The sequence below is a fragment of the Cajanus cajan genome, chromosome 8, assembly GCF_000230855.2.
Source record: "Cajanus cajan strain Asha chromosome 8, NIPB_CcT2T_4, whole genome shotgun sequence".
Classification (NCBI taxonomy): Eukaryota; Viridiplantae; Streptophyta; class Magnoliopsida; order Fabales; family Fabaceae; genus Cajanus; species Cajanus cajan.
This window is the reverse complement of record NC_138524.1, coordinates 51,743,204-51,761,884: the sequence shown is the minus strand read 5'-3', so window position 1 is coordinate 51,761,884 and position 18,681 is coordinate 51,743,204. Positions and strand designations below refer to the sequence as shown.

Below are 18,681 nucleotides of genomic sequence, written 5' to 3'. Positions count from 1 at the left end.
TTGAGACCAATTAATTTATTTGGGACCAAATTGAGACCAAAAATAAAAGTTGGACTAAATTGAAACAAAAAATTATTATAAGAGACCAAAATAAGTTTTTAGCCTATAATTTAAAACCAGAATCGAGTTAGGGAGAGCCAAACCAACTTCCTATCGGGTGGGAAGATTTTCCTTAACTTGCACTGGAGGAAACTTCAACCTTTAAAAATAATAGTTGTATTTTTTGTAACTAATCCACGGGAGTGTTAGTTTGGAAAATAATTTTTTCTATTATTGAAATAAAAAATTTATTCAGTTCATTTGTTTCTTTTTAATGTTCTCTCTCTCTCCTTTTTGAACTATTCTCTCTCTTTTTCTTTTATCACTTTTAAAATTGAGTTACAAACCCAAAAATAAAACAATGTATATTGAAGCAGATGGAATTTGGTTTATTTGATTTTTTTTAATTATTTTTAATACATTTTCATTTTTAACTTTCTCAAGTTTTGTATGTTTATTATTATTACCCAAACAAAATTTAGTGTTCACATTATACATTAACTTTTATAATAGCTATCTTAAAAATTATATCTATCATGATTCTTTATTGATTAACAATGTAAAATTTTACACAAATTCATAAACATCAGCTATGCTATTTACGAAAAATTATTTGCTCAAACACTGTGTACATTGGCTGCATATTAAATTATAAAAAATAATTTAAAGCACCATAGTTTTAAACAGTTTTCGTACATACACAAATTCCTAAAAGATCGCACTTTCTTTCTACTAAACAATTATTTTCACAGTTTATTTGCTCATTCAAGTAGAATAGGCAAAAAAAAATTGCATTATTCGGAAGTTAGGTTACATTCAGTTGAAGTTTTCTTAAAGAAAAGAATCACAGCTTCATTAATTGAATTCTTACAGTATTCACATGGAGGAAATTTTACAAATGAAGATCAAGAACATTGTAGTTAGATTAAAACAAAAATGAAAGGAAAATAAAACAGTTATGCCCCCTAAATATACACCAAGGGGGTAATTTTAATAATTCCAACAAAAAAGGCACATTGGCATCAATGAATATTCACATAAAGCTAGCACCAAAATGAAAATTTTGCTTCTTCTCTTTTGTTGTACAGATTCCTCCTCTAAGCAGAAGAACTGGGTATTTTGTATTGTTTCTTCAGAAACTGAGACGCTTCTGAGTCACTCCTGTGGCATAAAATTCTTAATAGAGTTTTGGAATCAGTTCCTAGTTTGCTTTTGCCACCATGCATTTCTATGCCACTAGCAGATTTCAAGTCTTCAATCAACTCTCGGGTCTGCAAAATAACACAGATCAGTACATACTTTCGCAGGAATCATTGTTACAAGAAAATATTTTCTATCAGTGACAAATAGCCACTCTCAAACTCGAATAAATGAGGGTTGTGTTAGGCATTGGACAACCAACATAACATTAATCGATATAAGAGCTCATCTATTAGGATAAAACTCTAATACCATTTTAAGAAATGAATTATGGGCCTAATCTAACCTGACATAACAGGTGAAAATTGTTCTCTAGATATATATACTATTATGATTTTATAACTAATCAGTCGAAGATCTCTAACATAGGATAAAGCTTTTGTTGTAATAAATTATAGGGTACATCATCCAGTGAACAACCAGTTTACAAGAGAATTTAAATATAATCATGAGTTTGACAATGAAATATAGCAATATGAACACAATCAACACCAAACAAGACCTTATGATATGATATTATTTGTTAGATTAGATAAAATTTTCCAGAAACATTTCATAAAAAAGAAAATAAGGAAAAATAAAATAAACTACTTCATAAACTAAAATTAGCTTTTGCATAGGTTAATTTGTAAAAACTCTCATTAACTTCTTCAAAAGTTTAGTTTTTAATTTTACATCAAGCTAGTTTTTGTTTATGAAAATTTCTTATTTCACTTTTTCCTCCTATTTTTTTTATCTCAAGAACTTATGGAGAAATTTATTCGCGCACGTCCTTGGTAAAAATTTAAGTAGATGAACTAACCTCATAGCCATGCAACTTGATCACATGCCGAACACGTGCAACCTGATTCTCGACAACACCCCGAGGAAGGCCGTCACCTCCGGATATAAAGAATTCCTACAAAAAGCAAAGATCAGATTAGTCTGTAGCAAATTGTAGATGGCATTTGATTCACTAGAGTAGGATAATCTACCTTTAAGATCTCCAGATCTTCCTCTAACAATTTTGCATCACCAGGAAAGAAAACTCTTAATGGTCCCCCATCTAAGATAACACGGAGTAAGCCATCCTGGAATGCAGGAAAAATGTTAAAATCACAATACTAGAGATGAATTTATCAAAAGAAAGGCCAAGATACCAACCAATGATGCCTGAAGAAGACTGGTCACTATGCGATCCCTGAGAGGCTCCACAACAATATCACAAAGTTGGCTAAGTTCCTACAATAAGTCAAAAATGACAAGCAAATGATCAATTACACATGGTAAAAATTTCAAACTTTCAAGTGAATCCACATATAATGTGATGATTGGTGAGTGATGCTTGTTAACAGACGTTTAAAAACCTTTCAAGTGAATCCGCATTTAATATTTCAAGTGGTATTATAATTTCTACATTTAACAACAAATTCTGAAATTAAAATTTATTTTTATAATTATGTATATACACGTGATCAATAATTTTTTAGCCTTCACAAAAATGAAGCCCTCGGCAAAGGCCTCACTGATCTATGTGCCTGATTTTACTTTACTTTCATTTATCAAACATAAATAACAATCTTGTGTACACAATGCATATGTACGAAGTATTTGAAATACGGGAAAGAAATACCATTCAGGTAGTATTTCCAAAGGAGTTGCAAATGGATCCGTGGGTTCCCCAATCATTGATGGTTCTAGAACTGCTAAGCCTACATTACAGGTAATAGTACCTAGAATTACTACTGGAAAAATATATAAAAGATCGTTGGGCCATGCGGGTTCTCCATAATAATTATGACCCATTCCTTTAGCCAATTTAGCTCTTAATACAGGATCATTCAAGTCAGGTTTTTTTTTTATTGGGATAGGTGAATTCTTATAGATCCATCCTCCGAAAGAACCAGATATGATAATTTTTCATCATCCGGCTCGAGCACTAATCAAAGATTTTTTTAAATGTAACATCACACATTCATCATGAACTCTTAGAATTTGGGCTTAGGGCATAACTCAATCTCACAAAATTGCTTGCCTAAGCCTTATAAACTCTCTATAAGTCATATCTTAAGTCGATGTGCGAAACCATCACCCTTGAGGCTGCAATTAATTAAATCCCCAAAAAGACCACAATTAAAGCAGGAGTGGCAAATGCAGGTAGCCCAACAATGGATCTAAGACATAATCTTAGAATTTAGGTGTAGGGCTTAATTCAATTCCAAAAAATCAGCTTGTAAAATAAAAATTCTTCAAGCTCTAGTTATATTTAAGCCATATCTCCAGCTGATGTAGTATTAAACCAGCATCGCTGAGGCTGCACTTAAGGCAGCCCTCAAAGTGGCCGCAATGGGCTAGGGGTGACCAAAATTAAGGCGGCTATCCAACATCAACATAGCATGAATTAGTCATGCAAAGCATAACATTGCATACGCAAGACATTTTTCAAGACTGCTAAATTTCAGTGTGAATGAGAGAAAATGATAACTGCAGTTGGCAACTGATGAACTGAATTGCAACAGAGAATAACTGGGCTCAGCTATTTATAGCTCCCCCCAATGATAAGAGAGTGTCTGTGAGGATGAGCCAAACAGTGACAGATTTAATCACCAGATCACAACCAAATTGTTAGTGAATCCCCTCGTCTACAAGTCTAGCTTTTGTTCTTATTTACTGTACAATCAGGTACTTCACCCTAAGTACTCACTTACAGCCAATAGATACCCTGCCACAGGTTTGACCGTGCCAGACTTAGATCTAGTCTGCATAGGGCGAGTATTTTGTGTTCTACAAGGATCAGCAACAGGTGAGACATATATTATAAGTTTTATGGAGATGCCACAAAATTGTGGCTATAAACATAAGCCTTAGTAGGCTATGCCTACAACCATCTCTGTGTACACCCAAATTTGAATTTAGTGGAAGAGTAGTTAAATGAGATTGATGCAACCTAAGATTTTACTTTTGACAGCATATAATATTCAGAGACTGTATTTGCAATCGAAAGCTATCTAACCCGTATAATATAAAAATGACATCTTCCTAATGAGACAAACGTTACCATATCAAGTGGTTCAATAAGTGCATCCAATCTAGCACCTGAGACACTGGGTTTATATAAGTTGTCCATAAATGGAACTCTCAGATCACAGAAGATGATTTTAGTTCCTGCAAGTTGATAATTAACCCAATAAAGTGATTAGAGAAGTTTCGTTTGTGAGAAAAGAAGAGAGACAGAGTTCCATATTCTCACCTGTGTACTCACAAATGCGGTCCATAGCAGCATTTATAACTTTTCTACTTCCCTCAAATGTATCCTTTTGAGAAAAACTTTTAGACTTCTCATCCAAGGATTTCTCTAATGACAAAAGGATTGTAGTACAAGTGTCAGAAATTAAACAGTTTTCAGTACTCTGATCAATTATTATTATCATCATTTTGAGAAAGAAAGACATAAAAGGAGGAAACAAATTGAATATTGACATGTTCTCATATACATGATAACAATAGGTCAAAAACAGTATTAACTACAAATTTATTATGCATAATCATGGTTTATCAATGTATAGCAAAAATCACATGTTTCATTGATAGATTGAATCATATCACTGCAATTCTGAATCTCTTTATTTCAATAATAGAAATTTCATTAGACAGAAAAATTGTACAACTTTAAACTTTTACAGAAATTAGGGAACAAGACACAATACCAAAAAAGCACAAAAAGTACTTTATGATGAATGCCCCTCACCACCTCACTGTCCATACAGAGCCACATGTTTGTTTAATCCTACCCAATTACAAGCAAAATAAATGTTCATGCAAGGAAAGGAGGAACTGTGTTCCAAAACTTGAAAGGGAGGCCAAATATAGAATTGGCAGGCTAAGAAGACCTGTCAACAAAAGAGTTGTTGGAAAATCATGACATTATTGGAGTATAATTTTACTCTTTTACTTATATGTACAACAGTAGTTCAGGATTTATAGAGAAGTTTCTGTTTTATTATTTTCTATTGTATTTGTTGGATAGAAATCCCAAAATTTATGGGATATTATTATGTTGCAGAATTTCAAGGATTAGGATCTATGATTTATTCTTTATTGTTGTTACTGATTTATAGGGATTACTATTTAATTATAGGAATTGCCTATTATTTGTTTCCTTTTTTATTTCCCTGTTTTACCTATTTATGTACTAGACCAATCATTTGAATAATAAGAAGAAGAATGATTTCTTCCACTTCTGATAATATGGTATCAAGAGCCAATTCTTCTTCATCGTAGATGAAAATTCAATAAAGTTTCATGGCTGATGCGCCACCCACACAACCATCCACACCAGAAAATATTTCGCCTTCCAATAGAAACCTAAACAACCCAGCCCATATGGCTTCATCTTTCCAACCTATTGACCTAAACCCCTCAATTCAAATAACCCAACACAAATTAAATGGGTTAAACTTTCGAGAATGGTACCAGTCGGTCCTTCTTGTCATCAAAGGGAAAGGAAAAATGGGCTATCTTACAGGGACTTCTGCAGCTCCACCAATGACTGATCCTTCCTACAGTAACTGGGATGCAGAGAACTCCATTGTCATGGCTTGGTTGATAAACTCAATGGAACTTAAAATTGGCAGAACTTACCTTTTCTGCAAAACTGCCCATGAAATATGGACCACTGTTCAGGAGATGTACTCAGACCTCCAAAACTCAGCTCTTGTGTCTCGGAAAAATGATCTAAAGACTATCCGTCCTAAAGAGGCCAAGACATGGTGTGATCATTGCCAAAAACCTTACCACACCAAGGAGACATGCTGGCTCATTCATGGAAAACCTGCAGATTGGAAACCTAGAAGTCAGCGCAAAGCTGCTGCCTCTGTTAATGTTGCTGAATCTTCTGCAGATTTAAAGAAACAATATTCTGCTATTTTTTCTGATGAGCAAATGGATATGCTAAAGAACCTACTCTCTCAACTCAAACCTGAAGCTTCTGCACCAGAAAACTCTACAGCAAACATTGCTCACAAAGGTAATGGTCAGTTTTCTTTCTTGTCTAGACAGGAAAATACAGGAGAATGGATCCTAGATTCTGGAGCTACTGACCATATGACAGGGTCATTGGCTGACTTTACGTCATACAAGAAAGTTGATAAAGGTGTTACTATTACAGTAGCTGACGGTAATTCATCAATGGTAGCTGGTACTGGTGACTTAAACCTGTCAGGACTAAAACTAAAATCTGTCCTTTATGTTCCTGAATTAAAATACAGTCTCATATCTGCCAGTAAATTGACTAAAGATCTAAATTGTGCAATAATTTTTTACCCTTCTCACTGTATTTTTCAGGATTTGTCTTCGGGGATGATGATTGGCAGTGCTAAGGAACATAATGGTCTGTACTTTGTATCTAATTCACCATCAAAGTCGGATTCTCCTCAAACCATCTCCCTATCAACCGTGTCAGATTCAAATGTTTTTCTATGGCACAACCGTCTTGGTCACCCTAATTTCAATTATTTGAAACACTTGTATCCAGATTCATTCATCAATAAAAATATTTCTTCTTTTAGGTGTGAACATTGCATTCTTGCAAAACAATCTCGAACTAATTATCCCTCTCATCCCTATCAACCATCACAACCCTTCCACCTCATTCATAGTGACATATGGGGTCCTTCTCGAATTCCTAACATAAATGGCGCTAGATGGTTTATCACCTTTATAGATGACCATACTCGTGTGTGTTGGGTGTACCTCTTGAAAGAAAAATCTGAAGCCAGCACAACCTTTAAACAATTTCATAAACTTGTCACCAATATTTTTGGCTCCTCAATTCACATCCTTCGTACTGATAATGGGCGGGAATACTTCTCTAATGATCTTAATGGTTACCTACATGAACATGGCATATTCCATCAAAGTTCTTGCAATCATACCCCGCAACAAAACGGGGTTGCTGAAAGAAAAAATTGGCACATTTTGGAGGTTGCTCGTTCTCTTATGTTCACCACAAATGTTCCCAACCATTTTTGGGGAGAAGCTGTGTTAACTGCTACCTATCTTATCAATCGTCTTCCCTCCAAACCTCTCCAATTTTTAACCCCTCTTAACTGTCTAAAAAGTTTTTTTCCTTTAGTCAGAATGTTGGAGTCTATTCAACCAAAAATATTCGGCTGTACAGTCTTTGTTCATAACTCAAGTCCTACAAGAGGAAAACTGGATCCAAAATCTCATAAATGTATATTCCTTGGCTATTCTCCCACACAAAAAGGGTACAAATGTTACTGCCCAAAATCCAAAAGGTTCTACATATCATGTGATATCACTTTTCTTGAAAATCAACCTTTCTTTCACAATGATTCGTTTCAGGGGGAGAATATGATTGAACCTCATCATTGGGATCCTTCCATCTCTCTTCCAATTTCTCTTCCTTTACCTGAACCTATACAAAAAGAATCTGAAACAGAATCTACACCAATAACCAGTCAAGGGGGAGAATTAGAAAAGAGGACTCAAAATGAGTTCAAATTTTTTCCAAAATTCTACACTAGGAGACATAATGTTCCTTTGCAAGGTCAATCTTCAGACTTGGAGCCAAATCATGTGGAAGCAATAGACTGTAACACTGAAGGTAATTGTGCAGTTGAAAATCTTAATGTTGAAAATGATACTATGGATGAATTTGACTTGCCTATTGCATTACGAAAAGGAGTTAGATCTTGTACAAAGCATTCTATATCAAATTTCCTCACATATTCTAACCTATCTCCGAGATATAGAGCTTTTGTTACAGAATTGGATAGAGTTCAGATCCCAAACACTGTCTTTGATGCTCTTAAAGACGAAAAATGGAGAGCTGCTGTCCTAGAGGAAATGGCTGCACTAGAAGAAAATAAGACCTGGGATATTGTCAAGCTGCCCAAGGAGAAGAAAGTTGTGGGCTGCAGATGGATATTTACCACAAAAATGGGTGCAGATGGGAAGATAGAAAGGTATAAGGCGAGGCTAGTGGCCCAAGGCTATACCCAAACCCATGGTATAGATTATGAAGAAACATTTGCACCAGTTGCAAAACTTAATTCTATTAGAATTCTCATTTCTCTCGCAGCAAATCTGGATTGGAAACTACACCAATTAGATGTGAAGAATGCTTTCTTGAATGGGAAGTTGGAGGAGGAAGTTTATATGAAATTGCCCCCTGGATTTGAAGGAGAAAATAATGATGTTGTGTGCAGGTTAAATAAGTCCCTGTATGGACTGAAACAGTCCCCAAGGGCCTGGTTCACAAGATTCAGCACTACTATGAAACAACTTGGCTATGTTCAAAGCCAAGCAGACCACACCCTTTTTGTAAAAAAATCCAAAGATGAAAGAAGGGCTATTCTTATTGTGTATGTAGATGACATGGTAATCACAGGTGATGACAATCAAGAAATTGACAATCTCAAAAGTTGTTTGCAAGCAGAATTCAAGGTTAAAGATCTTGGGCAGCTTCAATACTTTCTTGGGATGGAAATAGCTAGAAGCAAGAAAGGTATTTTCATCTCACAAAGGAAGTACACTCTTGATTTGCTTCGAGAAACAGGGAAATTGGGGTGTAGACCTGCAACAACTCCCCTAGATCGAAATTGGAAGCACAAGATTATTGAAGATGATCCTCTAGTTGAAAAGGAGAGATATCAACGCCTTGTAGGAAAACTAATCTACCTATCTCTCACTAGACCAGATATTGCCTACAGTGTTAGTGTGGTAAGTCAATTTATGCATTCTCCTAGGAAGAGGCATTTGGATGCTGTAAATCAGATTCTTCGTTATCTCAAAAGTACTCCTGGAAAGGGATTACTGTTCAGAAAAAATGAACACAGAAGTGTAGAGTGTTTTGCAGATGCTGATTGGGCAGGTTCAATTGAAGATTCAAAATCTACCACAGGATACTGTACAAAAGTATGGGGAAACCTAGTGACATGGAGAAGTAAAAAACAATCGGTTGTTGCAAGAAGCAGTGCAGAGGCTGAATATAGAGCAATTGCTCAAGGAGTTTGTGAACTGATTTGGATAAAAAGATTATTACATGATTTATTTATTCCCCTTCAAGAGCCTGTGAAACTGTACAGTGATAGCAAGTCAGCCATAAACATAGTACATAACCCAGTGCAACATGACAGGATGAAACATGTAAGAATTGACAGAAACTTCATCAAGTCAGAAATGGAAAATGGTACATTTTCTCTACATTATGTTCCAACCAAATTACAAGAAGCAGACCTGCTGACAAAGGCTTTGTTGAAGTCAGATTTTGAGTCTAATATTAGCAAGCTAGGAATGACTAGCATCTATTCACCAGCTTGAGGGGGAGTGTTGGATAGAAATCCCAAAATTTATGGGATATTATTATGTTGCAGAATTTCAAGGATTAGGATCTATGATTTATTCTTTATTGTTGTTACTGATTTATAGGGATTACTATTTAATTATAGGAATTGCCTATTATTTGTTTCCTTTTTTATTTCCCTGTTTTACCTATTTATGTACTAGACCAATCATTTGAATAATAAGAAGAAGAATGATTTCTTCCACTTCTGATAATAGTATTGTTAGTCACATTTATTGTTTTCTATTATAGGCCAATAGCTGTTACAGCCCAACACCTTCTATTAGAAGCTGTTGTCTCTATAAACAACTTGTACTCTCTATTCAGTCATCGGAAAACATATTTTACATTTCAGAAATATTCTTTCTTTCTCTCTCTCTCAACTTCTCTCTCTATATTTCTATAAGACATGGCAGCAGGATGTGGTGACAATCACACTGGAAGAAGAGACAATGGAAAAGGTGACCAATTGGAGTTCTATATTTTTGCAAACCCGACAAAGAATTGTGGCGGAACATGTAATGGAAGATGGTACTGCTTTGATACCATGTTGCAAGAGAGAAAGCAGATGGAAGAGATGCTGAAACTGTGTCTTGACTACACGACAGAATATAGATTTAATGCAATAAATACAAATATTAGAAAATATTCCTATTTACATGAATATGATACAATAGACCTATAATAAAAAAAATCATAATTAAATAAGGAAAAAAATCATAAAACAAATAAAAATAAAATTCTCACAGATTATCTAGGATACTCTAAAATAGATATAAAAAATATATTATCAGATATTCCTCAGATATTTTAACACTACGCTAGTCATCTTCTTCGTTGGTTTGTTCCACCACAATGACTTCTCTAGCATGCCCTAACACAAAAGTCCCTCCATTCTATGATTCTACAGTCTCAAATTATATTATTAAGGGTTTATTTGTAAGTTAAACTTAGTAAATTTTAGCTTGAGGGAAAGCGTGAGAATGTGTTAAAATATATGAAAATTATATCTTTATCATATCCTTTAGGATTAATTTCCTTAATTTTACATCATTTCTTAGGATTACTTTTCATATTTCCTTATCTTATCATGATTTGTTTCCTTAAATAGTTAGATTACGATATGATTAGTATAAATAAGAGCTAATGCTCTAGTTTTATGAACTACTGAAAACACATCAAGACACTGTGATACATCTCAGTTAACATTTATTCCGTGTTTCATTCTCTTTCATCTAAGTTGTCCCCCTCTATATCTAAAAACACTATAATTTTAGTAGTAACCATACAAAATAAATACAGATATAACAGTTCAGCACATACTTATTAGTTTTTCCTGGGACCTTTTACTTGTCCATCGCTCCCAGACGTTATCTTCCAACTTATTCAAATGATTAATTGCATACTGTAAATGGCAGAAAAAACTTACATTAATGTCATAACATAATAAAAAAAGATTCAGCATATGCATCACAAATATAAAGAGAGATATTAAAACAGAAGATTATTTAGGAAGAGTTTTGGCATTCTCAACAAGGACTTTCCCAACAAAGTTGCTACTAAATTTGTTTTAAGGAGAGAATTTTCTCAGTCATCAAGACAAAATACATTTCAATTGATTCAGCGTTACTTTTAGACTCTGCAAATAGTCAAATTTATGTTTTATCTGTGTGTACATTGTAATTTCTATTTCTGCTACAGTCTGTTAGTTATTTAGTGTTGCTGACTCAGCAATGAGTCGTACAGTTCAGATATAAAAGGTTACCCTCTCTGTATGTTTCTTCTAACGAAAGATTTACAATTCAGTTTAGTTTTCTCTGTCTATTTCTCTGATTCTCTGAATTCTATTAGTAACTTTATATACCCAAATTCCTGCTCCTCAGTAAATCCACCAAAGTTTTCATTCCACCTCAATATCTAACTTAGCCAGTTATGCAATGGTCTAGACCACAAACTAATAATTTGACAACACACAAGAGAGGTGGGGGAAAAAACCCACCAACGCATTTTCCAATTATTGAGATTGTGCAAGAGAATATTGTTTAAAACAGTCCTCTAAAACCAGTACATCATTCACTTAACAAAACAAGTGAATGATTTGCTACATTCTTAAGATTTTGCCTGAGAAAGAAGATAAAAGGGCTTCAACTAGCTACATTTATTGTTTCTATATCTTCAAAGGGATTTATTTGTTCTTTCAATTTAAGGGCCCTGTGTTATGATTTAACTACTCTGACCAGAATTCTTTCAATTATCTTCAGATGATTTGTTAAACAAAAAAAGGATTTTATTTATTGAAAAAAAAATTATATTCTTTAAGTGTTTGGTTTCTTTTCGTTTTCTTCCCATTTCTTGTGTTAAAATTTCCCCCTTTTACTTTGGTCTTTAACAGAGTCAAATGGCATCATTTACTGTAATTCATACAGCTGACCTCAGCTAGTGGGCTAAGGGCTATGGCTTTTCTGTTGTATGCAATCCTTTATGATGCAGATATTAGTAATATCAAGAAGATATAAGCAAGAGAATCCTCAAAAAGTAAATAAAAGACCAAAAATAAAAGGATAGATAAAAATAACTAACAACAAACATATAACACAGCATGCCAATCTCTTTGTAGATACCCAAAAAAGGAAAGAAATAAAAAAAAATAAAACAAAAGAAATATACAACACAGAAGCCCAATCTCTATACATCTATAACAAAGACACCCCGCCCTAAAGAGATCATGAGCATAATACCAAAAGGAAGCAAAAAAAAAAATACTACTCAATCCGTTGTATTTTTATATTAGTTATTTTATATTTGGGATTTTAGTTGTGTCCATTTATAGCAATTTGTTTGTGAATGTTCTTATTCTTAATTGAGCTCCATTTATTTTATTAGTGGTTGGTTATCTAACTTCGACCTGAAGTTTTGACAATTCCTATACAAGCAATGTATCCAGCACTATTAGAAAACCCATAAATATTTATTTTGAAAGAAAAATAGCAGCCAAGAGATGTTAAGCTTTTATCAGGTGTGATATCTTTTTCTGATAGGTCTCCTTCAGAAGCAATCTTTTCAATGCATGGTGTGACACTAAATTTGGACACCTCAGAGATACAAACCTTTGTTCACCACATTGTAAGAGACTAACCCCTTCCACTAGACTCCATCCTCATTGGTCTCAGACGTGATACATAAGAACCCCATATTTAATGTATACATCTTCTATTCTGCTTTGGTTTATCCTAAATAAATCCCTGATACATGTACCAAAGTAGTATTGATTTGTTCAACTTCACAAGGTCTGAATACTTGCACTTGTTTCAAGTCATGCATCTCATTCTTTTCATTCACCCATACCCACCTTAAATTCATTATTTCTTGCACAGTTGTACCAGTTTCAAAGTTTTAATTATATTCATGCATAGTTCAAAATAAAAATTAAATAAAAACCTTCAGTTTGAACTACATGGATTATGGATTCAAATCTTGCTCCCACACCCAATTATCTAAACCATATAATATCGGTTAAGCTTATCACAAATAAAATAATTTAGACATTGACAGTATACCTTTCAAAATGTTAATGTCAAACTACTATCAAATTTATAATCCATGTTTTTGACAGATTTTAATGGTTTATGATACACAGTGAAGACAGTACCAAAACTACATGAACTTCTTAAACAACTGTTTTCTCATGATCAGATTTCTAACTATTTTAAAAGCTCCAAAATCAAATTCAGCATTATCTCCTTAAGACTTAACAAGTTGAATATGATATTTCAGAAGAATGGTACCATCTATGAATTACTATGAAAAAGGACAAGGAGGTTCCATCCAACCACATATTTTTCTGTTCGAAAAAGCATGCCATTCTTGATCCTTTATATGGATTTCAAATTTCAATAAATGTTGATAAAGGAAAATGTGCTAGAAAAAATTATGAGAAATAAATACAAAACCTTCAACCCCGATTGGAATATGAAAATTCCAAAAAATAATATGATAAGGAACAATAGCTTAATAAAAAAGGTAGCTTGAAATGAGAAAAGAAAAAGAGATATGGCGTGTTTCGAAAAGCTGTGAAAAGTAGATTATTTCAATAATCAATTATGTGTATAATCGATTATAATCCGAATGGATCTTTTTTTTGGATAAATTTTCTGAAAAGTGATTTTTAGATATTTAATTTCATTTGGATACAATAAAAAATAAAAATAAAAATCAGCTTTTATGCAGTAAATCAGTTGTAGGAGAAAAAAATCTGTTGAAAAACAATCATAAGCTTAAAATTTTCAGATCAAAGAAAACAATTTATTTTTCAGAAAAAGTTGTTAACAAATTTAAGCTGGTGTCCCATCTCCCAAACAACCAGCTTGTTTTTTTGAACAGCTTTTTTCATTGAAAACAGCTGAAATGATGGGAAAAAAATCTTTCCCAAACATGATAATACTCAACCACAGACACTAGAGTGAAAATAATTCAGGTACAATCAAGTTTATGCAAACTCACGTATAATGTATTTAATTGAACACAAAGTATTGGAGTTGCAAGGACACTAATTTGGATGGGCCTTGACTCATCAGGCTCGGGCACACGAGCATCAAATAGTTCCTTCTTTACAAAAGCCTTTATTCCAGCTTCCTTTTTGTACCGCGTGAGAATAGGCACAGGTGGTATTAAATCCTCCTTGCTGGCTGTGTAATTAAAGGGACACCTTCAGATTCATAAGAATTTAGTATCCATAGAATATGCATAATCTTAAAAAAAGGATGGAAAATTGATGTATACTTTTGAAAAAACATTAGAAACATATGCACTGAAAGAGATGTGAGGATTACATCATCTACTAAGAAGATATAGTTAAGAAATAGTTAACAGTAAGGATGTAAGAAATACAATAACCCAGATTATATTGTAACTTAACCACCATGTTTTAAGATACATCAAACAAACTTCAATACATCAATCTCGTATAGTTATCACGCTAGTAAGACACTACGTCATCAGGTGAACATGATCAGAACTTTGAAATTTTGATAAGACAGCATAATATTTAAAAGGTAGTTAAATTTATTTCTAATTAAAATGAGAATGCTTGAAATTGCTATTCAGGGATTTTGGATGCCCTTATGTCAGATAATCGATTTTAGAGATAAGGACGCAGAAAATTCTTTAAGATGTCATTATATAACATGAGTTGATCCAGATCCCTATGATGGAAATAATTTTCAGAATTTCATGGAGAACAGATCCCCAATCCATCATTAAATTAAGTCCTATGAAAACTGTCAGCAAACCAAAAATATGAAGTATATACTCACCCAAGTCATTAACAGCATTATTTGCATACACTTGAAGAGCATTGTCAATGCCACGAAACAAGCTATTCAATTCTGTAAACCTCATTGGAACTTTAAGACCAAAAAATTGATCAACCGTCTGCACCAAATAGGATATCAAATTATTAATAATATTGTTACAATTATATTTATAATAACAATAAAGCTCATTAGTAAGTGGCTTTGCTGCAAAATCTGTAACCAAAAGAAAACACTATTTTATATGATACATTTTCTGGTCAGCATATTGTATAGCTAACCACTTCTCACTACACTGAAGTGACAATTAACCTCAAATCCTAGTTGGGTAAAATTCCACTTTCACACAATCATTAAAGAACAGAAAAAGGATCTAATAAACTTGATCTCTTGTACTTTTACAGGAGGAAGCAATACAAGTGAAAAACTGAAAATACGTAGCATATTTCTATAATTTTAAATGTCATTTAAGAAGGAAGCATCTATTCAATAATGAACTTAACTATGTTTCCTGTTGCAGAATCAAGGCTCGAAATGATGTAAAAGATACTAAAAAACAATATTCCTTTGCCCTTGAACCTTTTCAATTTTTAACTTGGCTACATTTTCTACCTTTCTTTTCTTTTCTTTCCTTTTTTTTTTTCAGGTGTAGGAAATTATATTTTTTTTTCTTATTACATATAATACAAAAAGGATAAGTGATGCCGAAATGGCAAAAACACTTGATCCACATACAGACCAGTGGTAGTGACTGTTCATGATCCTGCCATCCAAATTGTAATATATTTAAATTGGTAGATCATGAAAAACTATTTTGTCGCACAACCTAATAGTAAATCCCAGAAAGACTACCTCATTCTTACCTCCTCTACAATCCTGTATACTTCCACAATAGAACCAGCATGTCGTTGTTGAGGAGATATCGGGTCCCAATGCTGTGAAAGAATAATAACAAATTACTTAAACATTTGTTCAGAGAAGAAGCTTAGTAGAACTGTAGAAGCAGCATAGAAAATAGAAAATTAAGAGAATTGATGGTTAAACTATAGCAGGACTGCAGGAGAAAAATATTATTTTAAAAGCATATTCATATCTCGATTTTATCTTTCAAACTTTGTTAACAAGTAAAAAAGATGTAAAATTGTTTTTAGTAATATATCAGTATATACATAGAGAGAGCATAAGATTAAAGAGTAAATAGTCATTTTGATCCTTGAAAGTTGTGAGCATTGTTGCATTAGTTCCTAAAACTAAAAAATGTCAAATACATCCATAGAATGTCAAATTAGTCCCTAAACTCAATAATTATTGTCACTTTGATCTTTGAATATATGTCAATATTATCACTTGAAAGTTGTGAGCATTGTTGCATTAGTTCCTAAAACTAAAAAATGTCAAATTAGTCCCTAAACTCAATAATTATTGTCACTTTGATCTTTGAATATATGTCAATATTATCACTATTGTTTAATTTTAGACTAATGTGATTATTAATTTGTACTTTCAGAGATTTATTTGACATTTTTTTAATTTAAGAAGCTAATATTTATATGATGGCATCTCCCAAATTATGAGATCAAAATGACTGTTAACTTAATCCTACACAAATGATTTTTTCATGGTGTGTGAATACTGTATTGAGATCAGTTAAAATAACTGATCTCTTGGGTTAGTTCTCTGTTTCTTAATCAGGTGGGTTAGATTTCTGTTATGTTGTAATCAATTAAGTTAACATTCAATTAGGTTAGTTTGTTGTTGTAATAACATCCCTATATATACATAGGATGTAACAGAAATATAGTATGAACAACAGAATATCCTTTCTCAAATCTGTTGGCAATTCTTTCTCTCTCTCTACTCTAACACATGGTGATTCCTAATCCTTTTTAGCATCAGAAGGGTTTAGGATTTAAAACCCATCTCACTCAACTAATTTCACTCAATAAACCCACCTGTTTTGAGCTTCACAGAACCCATTTCACTCCCCCTCATCTGTGAGAATTCTGCAGACTGCAGGTCTGTGCTCAGTACTCGTGCCCTGTTCTTTTTTACTTCCACTATAACTTCTTTCCTTAGTTCTCACTTCATTCCTCTGTGTTGCGCTGCCTCTACATCCTGTTTATGCTCCTTGACTTTTGTTATTATTTTGTTTATCAGGCTATAATAATGATTGCATGTATAGACTACAAGTTTTCATAATTAATTATGAATATATTTCTAAATTTTAATAATTCTTTTTTACTTTCTTTTTATAACTTATCTGTGCAACGTTAATTATTTGCAGGGAATCCATTATGGTAAGTATATTGGCCATCCTCATTGTCTGCTACCACACTATACCAGTTTTCGGGTCAGCCACTCTACACCACTATCCAAGATTTGACTACCATGATGCTAAGTTAGCCAAAAATATTGTTGAAAGTCTAAATATACAGCAGATATTACCAAAAAAAATGAACAATGAAAGAAAGTTCTATGTTCCATCTTTTCACAAATAGATATATATTCAAAATGCCTGCCATTTGACAGTATAACACTTTTGATAAAGGTTTACCTCCTGTTGAATAACCCGCTCTACCCAACCTAAAATTCTTCCAAGCTGTGAATTGACCCAACGTAACACCAAAGTTCCAGATTTTGTCTCAATCTATAACAAGAAAAAGGGGCAAGGACAAAAGTTTAGAATAAATAAAGATAGGAGGATAGATGACAAGATTATATGCTAAATTTGCCAAGAAGTGGACAAATGTAATACTATTTGAAACATAAATGTGGAAACACTTGGTCACTACTAGATAATCCAACTTATGCCAACTAACTGTCATATACCTAACATGGCTTTGACCAATAAATCATGATTGATCTAAACATCCTTTTATTTATGTTGACATCTTCAAATAAGTATAAGAATCAAGTATATGTAGGGTCGGCCCAAGTATGAGGTCAATAAGGCCCTTGGTTTAGGCCCCCTTCAAAAAAAATTATTTTGCATTATTTATATAATTTCTTCAATATCCAAAACTCAAAACTCACTTTTTGTATTCTTAAAACGTCGCTCTAAAAGGCCCATCTCTAAAAGAGGTACAAATATAATTATTTTTTTCAAGGTCCATCTCTAAAACATTTTTATTTTTTTTTATTAAAAGATATTATTATTAATTTTAAAGTCTCACTTTAAGATTTGTTTTAGGCCTAACAATGTGTTGGGCTGGCCTAGAGGATATGACACATGTGAACAGATTCTTATGTAAAACTGATAACAAGATAATTGAAGTTGATCAAGTATGTCTGATCAAATATACAACTTTGTATACCATAAAAGCAATTTATTCACCTAACCTGGTATAGATTTAATTTCTTCAACAAGATCTCAGCATTTTCTTCATGGCATGCAGATGTAATAAGTGCCATTATGAACTGTTCTAGACTTTCAGCTGCAGGGAATACAGAAATGACATCCTCACTTAAATGTTCAGCACCATCCAGAAAGGGTTTCTGAAAATACAAAAATAAAATAAAAAATTCAGTCATTCTGAGGATATATTACATAATGTGATCATAGGAAATATAAACAAGCCATATATACACTCACCAGTCTGTGGCCATAAAGTTTGTGAACTAATGATGCAGATACAACAGCTGCTTGAGGATGCCTCTGAGATAAAACAGGCAAGAAAGTTACTGAATCCTTTTTTAGGAGCTTCTTGAGTTCTTCTGCAAGCAATGCCAAGGGATGTTCATTTGACATGTCTACTCTTTCAACAACTTGCACTGTCTGCAGAAAGT

General features: G+C 33.2%; 1 protein-coding gene across 3 annotated transcripts in view; it reads right to left on the bottom strand.

The window, feature by feature from the left end:
- Positions 1–865: 865 nt before the first annotated feature.
- Positions 866–18,681, bottom strand: part of LOC109816788 (plant/protein (DUF810)) — a 30,194-nt gene continuing 12,378 nt past the window's right edge. For all 3 annotated transcript variants that reach the window (XM_020381908.3, XM_020381910.3, XM_020381907.3), the window contains exons 15-27: positions 18,488–18,670; positions 18,235–18,390; positions 17,450–17,542; positions 15,759–15,830; positions 14,899–15,016; positions 14,087–14,271; positions 10,910–10,991; positions 4,469–4,573; positions 4,277–4,383; positions 2,383–2,460; positions 2,214–2,309; positions 2,042–2,137; positions 866–1,310 (exon numbers count right to left, since the gene is read on the bottom strand). In XM_020381908.3, coding sequence (XP_020237497.1) covers positions 1,137–1,310; positions 2,042–2,137; positions 2,214–2,309; positions 2,383–2,460; positions 4,277–4,383; positions 4,469–4,573; positions 10,910–10,991; positions 14,087–14,271; positions 14,899–15,016; positions 15,759–15,830; positions 17,450–17,542; positions 18,235–18,390; positions 18,488–18,670 — 1,545 coding nt within the window. In that variant the 3' untranslated portion in view covers positions 866–1,136. The remainder of the gene's footprint in view (positions 1,311–2,041; positions 2,138–2,213; positions 2,310–2,382; positions 2,461–4,276; positions 4,384–4,468; positions 4,574–10,909; positions 10,992–14,086; positions 14,272–14,898; positions 15,017–15,758; positions 15,831–17,449; positions 17,543–18,234; positions 18,391–18,487; positions 18,671–18,681) is intronic.